Below are 15,000 nucleotides of genomic sequence, written 5' to 3'. Positions count from 1 at the left end.
CTGGAGCACAAACACACACAACCAAACAACCACACTCACACTCACACACACACACAAACAGTAAATACACCCGAAACTGCACACACACACACTGTAAATACACTAACACTAAACTGTACACACACACAGACACACAAACACACCCACACACACCACAACACACACACAAACAACAACAACACACACCCACAACACAAACACAACATACATAGAACCCCCCCCACACACACACACACACACTCCCACACAGACACTGTAAATACACCCTAAACTGGAGCACAAACACACGCAACCAAACAACCACACTCACACACACACACAGTAAATACACCCGAAACTGCACACACACACTGTAAATACACTCTAACACTAAACTGTACACACACACAGACACACAAACACACCCACCACAACACACACACACAAACAACAACAACAACACACACAACAACACAAACAACCACATAACACTCACTCACCTTACAACCACAAAAAGGGAATAATTTGTAAATATCCAACTATATCGTCCAGCCCTAACATTTATCCATACACACACACACACACACACACACACACACACACACACACACACACACACAAACTTTGATTCCCACCTCCACCCATGCTTTGATTTTCTGGCCAGCAACCAAATTAAAAACTAATCAATCAATCAATCAATCAATCAATCAATCAGTTTGGTATGAATTGCAGGATTATTGCTTGTGATTGATTTGTTCTACTCTGGATCTCTACAGATTAATCAGTGATGATGACGACGATTGACAGCTTCATCACCCCGCCACCACCCCCCCAACTCCACCCATTACCCATGTGCCCACCGTGACAGTCTTTACTGCACCACAGCGGCCGGCGTCTGCGGGAGAAGCGTTCAGGGTTTAAAGACACAGATAAACTCATGACTCAAACACATCACTGAACATCAGCGGATCTCACCTGCACCAGGATACGAGGACGCTGAGGGGACGGGAACGGGACATTGTGCATGAAGCTCGAGATGTGCCTGCAGACAGAGACAGACAGACAGACAGACAGACAGACAGAAACAGATTTTTCGTTATGCAGGAGAAGATGGAAGCTTTGGAGCATGTACCCTGAACACTGAGACGCTCCAGATGGATGTACAGCTGTTGATGATTGTTTCCTAAATGTCCGTTAAAACTTTTTATTTTTAGTTATTTTGAAAATTTTGAAAATTACATTTAGTTATTTAGCAGACGCTTTTATCCAAAATCATTTTAACACAATACAGATGCATCATGCTAATTAAATGCTTTTAATTAAAACAACAAAATATGACAGGAAAAAAATAATACTGCAAGAATGCCGTCAGCGGGTCCAAAAGGGGGCGCTATATCGTGAAATAAATTCATGCTTTAACCGTTATAGTCCCTGTATACGTAAGTCAGGCATGTGAGGGGTCATTTGAAAGCTTAAAATCTGAACTTTTCAGAGATAATCATCACTTCTGCATTTATGTTACTTAAAATAACAAAATAAGGCCTTAAAACATTCACATTGAATATTAGCGCACCCCAGAGGTCATACGGTAGAAATGTGTATATATACATGAAAATAAAAGACCATCACATGGCACATAAATGGACATGTCATATATCAAATGAAAGCTCTCATTCTCAGGAATGTGACTGTGCAGTTTATTTTGTTGCACTAATAAAACAGTTCAAAAAATTTTCAAAAGAATCACAAAGTGAAATATGATTTCTGTAAGTCATCAAATACAAACGTCTCGTTTATGCTCTGATAAATGCTGCTTATATTAATCTTTAAATGTTCAAATAAATAAATGTCTATACATTTCTCTAAACGTCCGAATATTTATTAAAGTTTGTTTCCTCATTATCAACAATCACACTGGAAGTTATTTTTATTAAATGAAATTATCTGCCATATTTGTCTCAGTAAAACGAACTAAAATGGATAAATATGACATGACAAAATATTGACAAAATGTAACGGACATTTTCACCAAAAAACTAAAACTGACTAAATGTGTAAAAAACTACAGAAAGCTCTAAAACTATGAAAAAATATATAATTTGTAAAAACTAACCCTGAACGCTGGTAACCAAGTACAAACAATATGAAAGTCAAAGCACAAACAAAACAGACTCGTCCCTCCTGTTCTTTAAATGTGTTCCAGTGAGACACTTCCAATGCAAGTCAATGGGGTTTTTGGAGGTTTAAAAACAGAAAAGTGACGCTATAATTTTATAAAAGCACTTGCAGTACAATAGTAGTTTAAATTGGTCGTTTTAGGGTTTAAGGCGTTACGTTGTCATGGCAACAGAGTTATAAATTGTCTATATCTTCACACAGATGTGGTTAATAACTGATTTAATGACAGTAAAATCATATTAACACACATATTGTTTATGTCTTGTGTCTATACTTGTGAAACAGTATTTGAATGTTGACAGATTAAACCCCAGTGACTTGCATTGGAAGTGTCTCACTGGAACACACATTTGTGCTTTTATTAAAGAAAAGGAGGAATGAGTCGAAATTAACTAATTTAATTAAATTAACTTTTGTGGTGATCAACATTATGACACAAATGTAAAAACAATTCCTACTCTCTGAAAGATATGACTGAAATAAGTGTTGTGAGATATCTCACTGTCTCTAAACTCTGTAAACAACAAACAAACATGTGTCTGTGGTCTCTGACGCTTTCTGCCTGTCAATCATTTGGCTTAATGCCATTTTTATGCCATGTTGTTCATAACAGTTGCCAGTAGAGGGCGCTGTTTTACTGCGGTTGTTATTGGCAACCGTGGAATGGCATCTTCTGCTCGGTGGGGGTCTCTATGGTATATTTATGGTGTGCAAGGTTTTGGAAGGGGGCGTGGCTAATCCAACGGCTCAGCTCGTGGAAATTCCAGAATGTCAAAATCACTTACAGCACCTTTAATTCATGTTGAACCTGCAATATTGCTTTAATACATCGATTACATACATTCATATAGAAACTCGTTATTTAACTTTCAGTTGAAGAGGAACGAATGGTTCAAACGCTCGTCTCACTCACTTCTCCAGCGGCAGCACGTGAGGTCCTGAGATGGAGTATCTGTAGATGAAGGTGAGAAACTTCTGGAAGACACTGAAGAACGGCCAGTGCGACAGCACACACACACTCTTCTTCACCTGAACACTGCGGTTGGTGATGGGTCGCCGGTCCACCACGCTGAGCAGCCCCAGACGCACACACTGTCTCTCAGACAGACACTCGCGCGGGTACGCCTCGTAGAACTGGATCGCGGCACCGTACACCTGACACACAGAGAACATGAGCAGGTGTGTGTGTGGACAGGTGAGCTCTAGTCTCTGACCCTGACCCCGCCCAACAGGAAATAAAGTCCTGTTTACAGGTTCTAAGACATCTACAGTGAACACAACACAATTAGGCTTTTGTTGTCTGAACAGGAGCGAGAGACTTCAAGATCTCTCTCCCTCCCTGTTCCTCCCATGTCAGTGGTGGCACAGGTGGCATAGGTTGCCAACCCGTGTGTTAGTGTCAATGGAAATGAAGCTATGTTGTGTTCAAAAAAATCAAAACAATCATGTGATCTATATCTCAAACATATCATAACTATGACAACATGGCTTCAGACTTCATGCAGACCTTATCTCCAGAGGCGCTGGTCAGCACAAACGTGGAGAAGACGGGCAGCTGGTATTTGGTGTTGAGCGGCCAGCTCTCCAAAGTTACACCCATCGGCAGACAGAAGACGGGGACAGAGTCCGGCAGGGGAAACGATTCACAATCTTCCTCAGGATACCGACTGATGAGACCTGAACAACACACACACACACTGCAGATCCATATTCAGTGTGTGTGTGTGTGTGTGTAGTGTGTGCGCATGTGAGTGTGTGAGCATCAGTGTGTTTATGTGTGAGAGTGCGTGTGAGTGTGTTTGTGTGTTAGTGTGTGTCATTACCTGCCTCATACACTAGAGCGTTTGCTTTAGCCACTGAACGCTTGTAGCAGAGATACAGTGCCGGACCCCACTACACAACACACACACACACACACACACACACACACACACACACACACACACACACACACACACACACACACACACACACACACAGAGAGAGATAATTAAACAAACTGACTGATAAATAAGAGCAGAGTAAAAGAATGAATGTGTGATTTAGTGAATGAGTGGGTTCTGCACCATGCCCGTGTTCAGGTTCTTGTCCACTCTACAGTAAGTATGCGGCGCCGTCTCGCCCTTGCTGGGCATGAGCAGTGAGATCTCAGTGACGCCAAGCGTGTTCAGCGCCTGTGAGTCCAGCGCTCTGCGGTACATCAGGAACGTGCGATGGGTCGTGGGACCGGCAGAACTCAGACTGGCAGAGCGGCTGTACGGGGTCGTCTCGATCACCAGCCATCCCGACCGGACCGGATCTTTCCCCTCGTACATAACACTGAAACAAACACAAACACAATAAATAAACAGTGATGTGTTGTGTCATGATGTGGGATATATCATGAGGTCAGACAGATTGAATGTTTAGTGGGTGAATGTCTCACCCGAGTTCTATGATGGGCGGTTTGTCGTGCCCTCTCCTGTAGCACAAGTACATGTGTGTGTTGTTGAGCAGTCCAGCGCTCAGCTCAGCCGGATGTCCTCCTTGAGTCTTCTCAATGCAGGTGAAGCCTTCGGGAACTTCCTCACCGAGACCGCTGGCGATCACGGCCAGATCTGTGACGGGCTGAAGCGCTCGCCCGCCCCTCTGCTGACCATCATCATCAAGTGCAGGTGAGTTGCCCGCGAGACCCGCCACCACGAAATAATCCACCAGCTGAGGGCATCTCTCGTCTGTCATAATGCCAGTCTAAACGCTACTGTACACACACACACACACACACACACACTTTAATCTACATGGATGAAGATTTTACTCATAATGAAACACTGATATTGTAATGTGTATTTTGGGGGGCTGGAAGTGTAAACATATGCTTGTATCAAACATTTATGCCTGGAAAAATATGTGTAATTAACTATACGAAAAGTAAAAAACATTCAGATGTACATATTTAAATGATTAGAATAAATGATGAAACATTCTTGCAATTGCAATTTCTTGCAAGTTCTTTGAGACAAAGTATGAAGTAAATATTTGTATGATTATATGTTTTATAATGTTTGTTTTAATGTATTATGTCCCATAATTAATCCTGATTAATCGCGATTAATCACAGAGTTAAAATGTATTAATCTATAATTAATATAATAATGCTATTGTTGCTTAAAACCGTGTATACATGAAATCAGACACTTTTGCTAAACCGTATAGCGAGGGAACGCAACCCTTATAGCTAGGGAACGCTAACCTTGTTGCGAGGGAACGCTAAACTTTATTGCGAGGGAATGCAAACGTTATAGCGAGGGAACACAAACGTTATAGCGAGGGAACGCAAACCTTATAGCGAGGGAACGCAAACCTTATAGCGAGGGAACGCAAACTTTACTGAGAGGGAACGCAAACCTTATAGCGAGGGAACGCAAACTTTACTGAGAGGGAACGCAAACCTTATAGCGAGGGAACGCAAACTTTATAGCGAGAGGGAACGCAAACCTTATAGCGAGGGAACGCAAACTTTATAGCGAGAGAACGCAAACTTTACTGAGAGGGAACGCAAACCTTATAGCGAGGGAACGCAAACTTTACTGAGAGGGAACGCAAACTTTACTGAGAGGGAACGCAAACCTTATAGCGAGGGAACGCAAACTTTACTGAGAGGGAACGCAAACCTTACTGAGAGGGAACGCAAACCTTACTGAGAGGGAACACAAACCTTATAGCGAGAGAACGCAAACCTTATAGCAAGAGAACGCAAACTTTACTGAGAGGGAACACAAACTTTATAGCGAGAGAACGCAAACCTTATAGCGAGAGAACGCAAACTTTACTGAGAGGGAACGCAAACTTTACTGAGAGGGAACGCAAACTTTACTGAGAGGGAACACAAACTTTATAGCGAGAGAACGCAAACCTTATAGCGAGAGAACGCAAACTTTACTGAGAGGGAACGCAAACTTTACTGAGAGGGAACGCAAACTTTACTGAGAGGGAACGCAAACCTTACTGAGAGGGAACGCAAACCTTACTGAGAGGGAACACAAACTTTATAGCGAGAGAACGCAAACCTTATAGCGAGAGAACGCAAACTTTACTGAGAGGGAACGCAAACCTTACTGAGAGGGAACGCAAACTTTACTGAGAGGGAACGCAAACTTTACTGAGAGGGAACGCAAACCTTATAGCGAGAGAACGCAAACCTTATAGCGAGAGAACGCAAACCTTACTGAGAGGGAACGCAAACCTTACTGAGAGGGAACGCAAACCTTACTGAGAGGGAACGCAAACCTTACTGAGAGGGAACGCAAACCTTATAGCGAGAGAACGCAAACCTTATAGCGAGAGAACGCAAACCTTATAGCGAGAGAACGCAAACCTTATAGAGAGAGAACGCAAACTTTACTGAGAGGGAACGCAAACTTTACTGAGAGGGAACGCAAACCTTATAGCGAGAGAACGCAAACCTTATAGCGAGAGAACGCAAACCTTATAGCGAGGGAACGCAAACTTTACTGAGAGGGAACGCAAACTTTACTGAGAGGGAACGCAAACTTTATAGCGAGAGAACGCAAACCTTATAGCGAGGGAACGCAAACTTTACTGAGAGGGAACGCAAACTTTATAGCGAGAGAACGCAAACCTTATAGCGAGGGAACGCAAACTTTACTGAGAGGGAACGCAAACTTTACTGAGAGGGAACGCAAACCTTACTGAGAGGGAACGCAAACCTTATAGCGAGAGAACGCAAACCTTATAGCGAGAGAACGCAAACCTTATAGCGAGAGAACGCAAACCTTATAGCGAGAGAACGCAAACCTTATAGTGAGAGAACGCAAACCTTATAGCGAGAGAACGCAAACCTTATAGCGAGGGAACGCAAACTTTACTGAGAGGGAACGCAAACTTTATAGCGAGAGAACGCAAACCTTATAGCGAGGGAACGCAAACTTTACTGAGAGGGAACGCAAACTTTATAGCGAGAGAACGCAAACCTTATAGCGAGGGAACGCAAACTTTACTGAGAGGGAACACAAACCTTATAGCGAGAGAACGCAAACCTTATAGCGAGGGAACGCAAACTTTACTGAGAGGGAACACAAACCTTATAGCTAGAGAACGCAAACCTTATAGCGAGAGAACGCAAACCTTATAGCGAGGAACGCAAACTTTACTGAGAGGGAACACAAACCTTATAGCGAGAGAACGCAAACCTTATAGCGAGGAACGCAAACTTTACTGAGAGGGAACACAAACCTTATAGCGAGAGAACGCAAACCTTATAGCGAGGGAACGCAAACTTTACTGAGAGGGAACACAAACCTTATAGCGAGAGAACGCAAACCTTATAGCGAGAGAACGCAAACCTTATAGCGAGGGAACGCAAACTTTACTGAGAGGGAACACAAACCTTATAGCGAGAGAACGCAAACCTTATAGCGAGGGAACGCAAACTTTACTGAGAGGGAACACAAACCTTATAGCGAGAGAACGCAAACCTTATAGCGAGAGAACGCAAACTTTATAGCGAGAGAACGCAAACCTTATAGCGAGAGAACGCAAACCTTATAGCGAGAGAACGCAAACTTTATAGCGAGAGAACGCAAACCTTATAGCGAGAGAACGCAAACCTTATAGCGAGAGAACGCAAACTTTATAGCGAGAGAACGCAAACTTTACTGAGAGGGAACGCAAACCTTATAGCGAGGGAACGCAAACCTTATAGAGAGGGAACGCAAACATTATAGCGAGGGAACGCAAACTTTACTGAGAGGGAACGCAAACCTTATAGCGAGGGAACGCAAACTTTACTGAGAGGGAACGCAAACCTTATAGCGAGGGAACGCAAACTTTACTGAGAGGGAACGCAAACCTTATAGCGAGGGAACGCAAACTTTATAGCGAGGGAACGCAAACTTTACTGAGAGGGAACGCAAACCTTATAGCAGAGGGAACGCAAACCTTATAGCGAGGGAACGCAAACTTTACTGAGAGGGAACGCAAACATTATAGCGAGGGAACGCAAACTTTACTGAGAGGGAACGCAAACCTTACAGCGAGGGAACGCAAACCTTACTGAGAGGGAACGCTAAACTTATAGCGAGGGAACGCTAAACTTTATTGTGAGGGAACGCAAACTTTACTAATAAGGAACGCAAACCTTACTGCGAGGGAACGCTAAACTATTGCAATAACTTGACCGACCAGCATCCAGGACTATATAATATGCATTTATTATTTTTCTTGTTGTGTAGCTACTATGTTGTGTGCATAACACAATGACATACACCAGTAAAGATGATGATGATTTACTCTCCCAAGAGTTTGAGAAATTAGCTTCTCAGAGGAGAGAGAGAGAGAGAGAGAGATAGCAGCTCATATCACACAACACATCCACACAGGGGTCAAAGGTCATTGAGCAGGAGTGATGTTCACACTCATGTTCAGGGATTTCCCCATCTACAAACACACTGCGGTAGTCAAGGTAACTGGCTTAAGACCGGACATCCCTTCCTGCTGTACTTACGCAAGTAAGGGAAAGTATCTGGATTAACCAATAACACGAGCTGACAGATATAATACACCGTTCTGAAGTTTTCTGTACTTCAATAATGAACAAAGTGTTGTTGATGAGTTCGCAACTGAGTGTATGAAACTGATGTAACATCACAAACTGAATGATTAGAAATGGCAAAGTATTTCATACCTCAAAAAGACATATTTGTAACTGAAAATACATTGTGTAGGCTCTGTGAAAGATAAACATACTCAATATATCATCCAGTGATAAGAGTAAACAATCTTTGCCCTTTGATAATGATATGCGAGTTGCGCTCCGTGGCACTTCAGAAATTTGACGGTGTGTGCATACCTTCGTAGAAAATGATTGTTTCGAGTTTTACAACGCACGTCCACCAGACGCCTGCCACTTACGCTTTACCAAAGCTATGTTTTGAAAAAACTTTGAAAAGATAAAGACTATTGTGCAACGAGCAACACAATTTAAACAGTGAATTTTATTGCTCATAAAATGCGATCTCATCTTCATCAAAGTCACAAATATAAACAAACACAATGTGCTTAAGCTAACAACACACACACAATTATAATCTTTCTTGTCTTTATTGAACACATCCCATTAAACATTCACAGTGCTGTGGAAAAAGTAGGATTTAATAACTTGGCAGCAATAACCTCAATCAAGCCTTTCCGATAGATGCGGATTCGACCTGCACAACGTTCAGAGGAATTCTGGATCATTCTCCCTTACAGAACTGCTTCAGTTCAGACATATTTTTAGGATGTCTGGCCTCTCTCTTGAGGTCATTCCACATTTTTCCCTTGATGATGGAAAACAGTCCAGACCCCAAAGCAGGCCCAAATCATGATGCTCTCAAATACTGTACTTCACTGTTGGGATGATGTTTTCATGTTGGTATGCAGTGTCATTTTTGTGCCATACGTAGTGCTGTGTGTTTTTCCCAAACAATTCAACCTTAATTTCACCAGTCCACTAAACACCTTCCCATTAGTGCAAATTTCAGACACGCAGCAATGTTTTTATTGGAAAACAGCAGCTGCCTTCATGTTGTCCTGCCATGGACACCATACCTGTTTAATGTTTTTTGTACATTAGACTCATGAAAAGAGATGTTAACCAGTTCCAATGATTCCTTCAAGTCTTTATCTGTAACTCTAGCGTTCTTGTTTACCTCATTGATCATTCTGCTGTGTGTCCTTTTGAGTCATCTTGACTGGACGGCCACTTCTAGAGAGAGTACCTATAGTACTAAGGGGGCTTTCACACTTGGTTCGATTGCCTGTTCCGAACCCGAGTTCGATTGCTCCCCCCTCCCCCCTGCCCCCGATGGACTGTGTTCACATTATATATTTGAATCCGAACCGCGGTACGCTTGCGTCATCAAGCTGCAGCTGGTGCGTAATCGTGTTGCTTGATAACCGCGAAATGAAAAGGCGTCAAAATTCAATGAATAGACTTGCTCGGTTTACATTTGTTCTTCTTTTTTTAACCTTTGGTTTTGTTTTCAACATCAAGATACAGAAACACACTTGCGTCTGTCTGCCGCAAAAATACTGAAATCATTCAAAAGACAGCGGGCTGTCCGCCGAAGACAATTTTTGCGAAGGCAAGCAGAAATCATCTCTCTGCTTGCAGTGCGTGATGCGTCAATCCCGCTTTCGTCAAGGTAAGTGTATACACGCACGAAAGTAAACCCTTTCCGCTCATTTTGAAAGTGACGCGTGTGAGACTGACGACCACATTATACGTCATCAATAGCGGTTCACTTCCGCGGTTTGGTTCGATTGCGTTCATATCAGCAGCGAACCATACTGGAGTTCACATGAACCGTACACCAGACCACCTTTTTAAGCGGACTCGAGTACGGTTCGCGGGTGCACACCCGAGTTCGGAAGACAGCGTTCACATCATCCAAACGAACCGAACTCTGACGTCATTCGAACCGGGGTGCGCACCAAAAGTGCTAGTGTGAAAGCCCCCTAAATCATCTCCATATATAGACAGTTTGTCTAACTGTGGACAGATGAATATCTAATGGCCACTTCTAGTGAGAGTACCTATAGTACTAAATCATCTCCATTTATAGACAGTTTGTCTAACTGTGGACAGATGAATATCTAACGGCCACTTCTAGAGAGAGTACCTATAGTACTAAATCATCTCCATTTATAGACAGTTTGTCTAACTGTGGACAGATGAATATCTAACGGTCACTTCTAGAGAGAGTACCTATAGTACTAAATCATCTCCATTTATAGACAGTTTGTGTCACTGTGGACAGATGAATATCTAACGGTCACTTCTAGAGAGAGTACATATAGTACTAAATCATCTCCATTTATAGACAGTTTGTCTAACTGTGGACGGATGAATATCTAACGGCCACTTCTAGTGAGAGTACCTATAGTACTAAATCATCTCCATTTATAGACAGTTTGTCTAACTGTGGACAGATGAATATCTAACGGTCACTTCTAGAGAGAGTACCTATAGTACTAAATCATCTCCATTTATAGACAGTTTGTGTCACTGTGGACAGATGAATATCTAACGGTCACTTCTAGACAGAGTACCTATAGTACTAAATCATCTCCATTTATAGACAGTTTGTCTAACTGTGGACGGATGAATATCTAACGGCCACTTCTAGTGAGAGTACCTATAGTACTAAATCATCTCCATTTATAGACAGTTTGTCTAACTGTGGACAGATGAATATCTAACGGTCACTTCTAGAGAGAGTACCTATAGTACTAAATCATCTCCATTTATAGACAGTTTGTGTCACTGTGAACAGATGAATATCTAACGGCCACTTCTAGTGAGAGTACCAATAGTACTAAATCATCTCCATTTATAGACAGTTTGTCTCACTGTGGACAGATGAATATCTAACGGTCACTTCTAGTGAGAGTACCTATAGTACTAAATCATCTCCATATATAGACAGTTTGTCTAACTGTGGACAGATGAATATCTAACGGCCACTTCTAGAGAGAGTACCTATAGTACTAAATCATCTCCATTTATAGACAGTTTGTCTAACTGTGGACGGATGAATATCTAACGGCCACTTCTAGTGAGAGTACCTATAGTACTAAATCATCTCCATTTATAGACAGTTTGTCTCACTGTGGACAGATGAATATCTAACGGCCACTTCTAGTGATAGTACCTATAGTACTAAATCATCTCCATTTATAGACAGTTTGTCTCACTCTGGACAGATGAATATCTAATGGCCACTTCTAGTGAGAGTACCTATAGTACTAAATCACCTCCATTTATAGACAGTTTGTCTCACTCTGGACAGATGAATATCTAACGGCCACTTCTAGTGAGAGTACCTATAGTACTAAATCATCTCCATTTATAGACAGTTTGTCTCACTGTGGACAGATGAATATCTAACGGCCACTTCTAGTGAGAGTACCTATAGTACTAAATCATCTCCATTTATAGACAGTTTGTCTCACTCTGGACAGATGAATATCTAACGGCCACTTCTAGTGAGAGTACCTATAGTACTAAATCACCTCCATTTATAGACAGTTTGTCTAACTGTGGACAGATGAATATCTAACGGTCACTTCTAGTGAGAGTACCAATAGTACTAAATCACCTCCATTTATAGACAGTTTGTCTAACTGTGGACAGATGAATATCTAACGGTCACTTCTAGTGAGAGTACCTATAGTACTAAATCATCTCCATTTATAGACAGTTTGTCTAACTGTGGACAGATGAATATCTAACGGCCACTTCTAGTGAGAGTACCTATAGTACTAAATCACCTCCATTTATAGACAGTTTGTCTAACTGTGGACAGATGAATATCTAACGGTCACTTCTAGTGAGAGTACCAATAGTACTAAATCACCTCCATTTATAGACAGTTTGTCTAACTGTGGACAGATGAATATCTAACGGTCACTTCTAGTGAGAGTACCTATAGTACTAAATCACCTCCATTTATAGACAGTTTGTCTAACTGTGGACAGATGAATATCTAACGGCCACTTCTAGAGAGAGTACCTATAGTACTAAATCACCTCCATTTATAGACAGTTTGTCTCTGTGAACAGATGAATATCTAACGGCCACTTCTAGTGAGAGTACCTATAGTACTAAATCATCTCCATTTATAGACAGTTTGTCTAACTGTGGACAGATGAATATCTAACGGTCACTTCTAGTGAGAGTACCTATAGTACTAAATCATCTCCATTTATAGACAGTTTGTCTAACTGTGGACAGATGAATATCTAACGGCCACTTCTAGAGAGAGTACCTATAGTACTAAATCATCTCCATTTATAGACAGTTTGTCTAACTGTGGACAGATGAATATCTAACGGTCACTTCTAGTGAGAGTACCTATAGTACTAAATCATCTCCAATTATAGACAGTTTGTCTAACTGTGAACAGATGAATATCTAACGGCCACTTCTAGAGAGAGTCCCTATAGTACTAAATCATCTCCATTTATAGACAGTTTGTCTAACTGTGGACAGATGAATATCTAACGGTCACTTCTAGTGAGAGTACCTATAGTACTAAATCATCTCCAATTATAGACAGTTTGTCTAACTGTGGACAGATGAATATCTAATGGCCACTTCTAGTGAGAGTACCTATAGTACTAAATCATCTCCATTTATAGACACTTTGTCTCACTGTGGACAGATGAATATCTAATGGCCTCTTCTAGTGAGAGTACCTATAGTACTAAATCACCTCCATTTATAGACAGTTTGTCTAACTGTTGACAGATGAATATCTTACGGCCACTTCTAGTGAGAGTACCTATAGTACTAAATCACCTCCATTTATAGACAGTTTGTCTCACTGTGGACAGATGAATATCTTACGGCCACTTCTAGTGAGAGTACCTATAGTACTAAATCACCTCCATTTATAGACAGTTTGTCTCACTGTGGACAGATGAATATCTTACGACCACTTCTAGTGAGAGTACCTATAGTACTAAATCATCTCCATTTATAGACAGTTTGTCTCACTCTGGACAGATGAATATATTACGGCCACTTCTAGTGAGAGTACCTATAGTACTAAATCATCTCCATTTATAGACAGTTTGTCTCACTGTGGACGGATGAATATCTAACGGCCCCTTCTAGTGAGAGTACCAATAGTACTAAATCATCTCCATTTATAGACAGTTTGTCTCACTGTGGACAGATGAATATCTAACGGCCACTTCTAGAGAGAGTACCTATAGTACTAAATCATCTCCATTTATAGACAGTTTGTCTAACTGTGGACAGATGAATATCTAACGGCCACTTCTAGTGAGAGTACCTATAGTACTAAATCATCTCCATTTATAGACAGTTTGTCTAACTGTGGACGGATGAATATCTAACGGCCCCTTCTAGTGAGAGTACCAATAGTACTAAATCATCTCCATTTATAGACAGTTTGTCTAACTGTGGACAGATGAATATCTAACGGCCCCTTCTAGTGAGAGTACCAATAGTACTAAATCATCTCCATTTATAGACAGTTTGTCTCACTGTGGACAGATGAATATCTAACGGCCACTTCTAGAGAGAGTACCTATAGTACTAAATCATCTCCATTTATAGACAGTTTGTCTAACTGTGGACAGATGAATATCTAACGGCCACTTCTAGTGAGAGTACCTATAGTACTAAATCATCTCCATATATAGACAGTTTGTCTAACTGTGGACAGATGAATATCTAACGGCCACTTCTAGTGAGAGTACCTATAGTACTAAATCATCTCCATTTATAGACAGTTTGTCTAACTGTGGACAGATGAATATCTAACGGCCACTTCTAGTGAGAGTACCAATAGTACTAAATCATCTCCATTTATAGACACTTTGTCTCACTGTGGACAGATGAATATCTAAACTCTTTCAGATAATTTTGTTTTGCCCCTTTTTCTTCCAATTTGTAACGCCCAATTCCCAATCTGCTCCAAGTCCTCGTGGTGTCATAGTGACTCGCCTCAATCCGGGTGGTGGAGGACCGCAGCGTCTGAGACCGTCAATCCACGCATCTCATCATGTGACATGTTGAGCACGTTACCGTGGAGATGTAGCGTGTGTGGAGGCTTCACGCTATTCTCTGCAGCATCCAAACTCAACTCACCACACGCCCCACCGAGAGCGAGAACCATGTGACTCTACCCTCCCTAGCAACTGGGCCAATTTGGTTGCGAAGGAGACCTGTCTGGAGTCACTCAGCACACCCTGGATTCAAACCCGTGACTTCAGGTGTGATAGTCAGCGTCAATACTCGCTGAGATACCCAGAACCCTTCAAGATAAC

At 41.7% G+C, this 15,000-nt stretch overlaps 1 protein-coding gene across 3 annotated transcripts in view; it reads right to left on the bottom strand.

The window, feature by feature from the left end:
• Positions 1-15,000, bottom strand: part of LOC127655818 (DENN domain-containing protein 4B-like) — a 62,820-nt gene that overhangs the window by 38,846 nt on the left and 8,974 nt on the right. Inside the window, exons 2-7 of one of the 3 annotated variants that reach the window (XM_052143807.1) lie at positions 4,583-4,894; positions 4,224-4,476; positions 3,981-4,050; positions 3,665-3,834; positions 3,071-3,312; positions 955-1,021 (exon numbers count right to left, since the gene is read on the bottom strand). In XM_052143807.1, the coding sequence (XP_051999767.1) occupies positions 955-1,021; positions 3,071-3,312; positions 3,665-3,834; positions 3,981-4,050; positions 4,224-4,476; positions 4,583-4,878 (1,098 nt within the window). In that variant the 5' untranslated portion in view covers positions 4,879-4,894. Of the gene's footprint in view, positions 1-954; positions 1,022-3,070; positions 3,313-3,664; positions 3,855-3,980; positions 4,051-4,223; positions 4,477-4,582; positions 4,898-15,000 lie in introns of those variants that run through there. The other 2 variants (XM_052143806.1, XM_052143808.1) reach the window with 2 other exon arrangements.

This window comes from Xyrauchen texanus, chromosome 15 (assembly GCF_025860055.1).
Source record: "Xyrauchen texanus isolate HMW12.3.18 chromosome 15, RBS_HiC_50CHRs, whole genome shotgun sequence".
NCBI classification, from domain to species: domain Eukaryota; kingdom Metazoa; phylum Chordata; class Actinopteri; order Cypriniformes; family Catostomidae; genus Xyrauchen; species Xyrauchen texanus.
The sequence above is the reverse complement of the archived record's forward strand: the minus strand, read 5'-3'. Positions and strand labels throughout refer to the sequence as shown.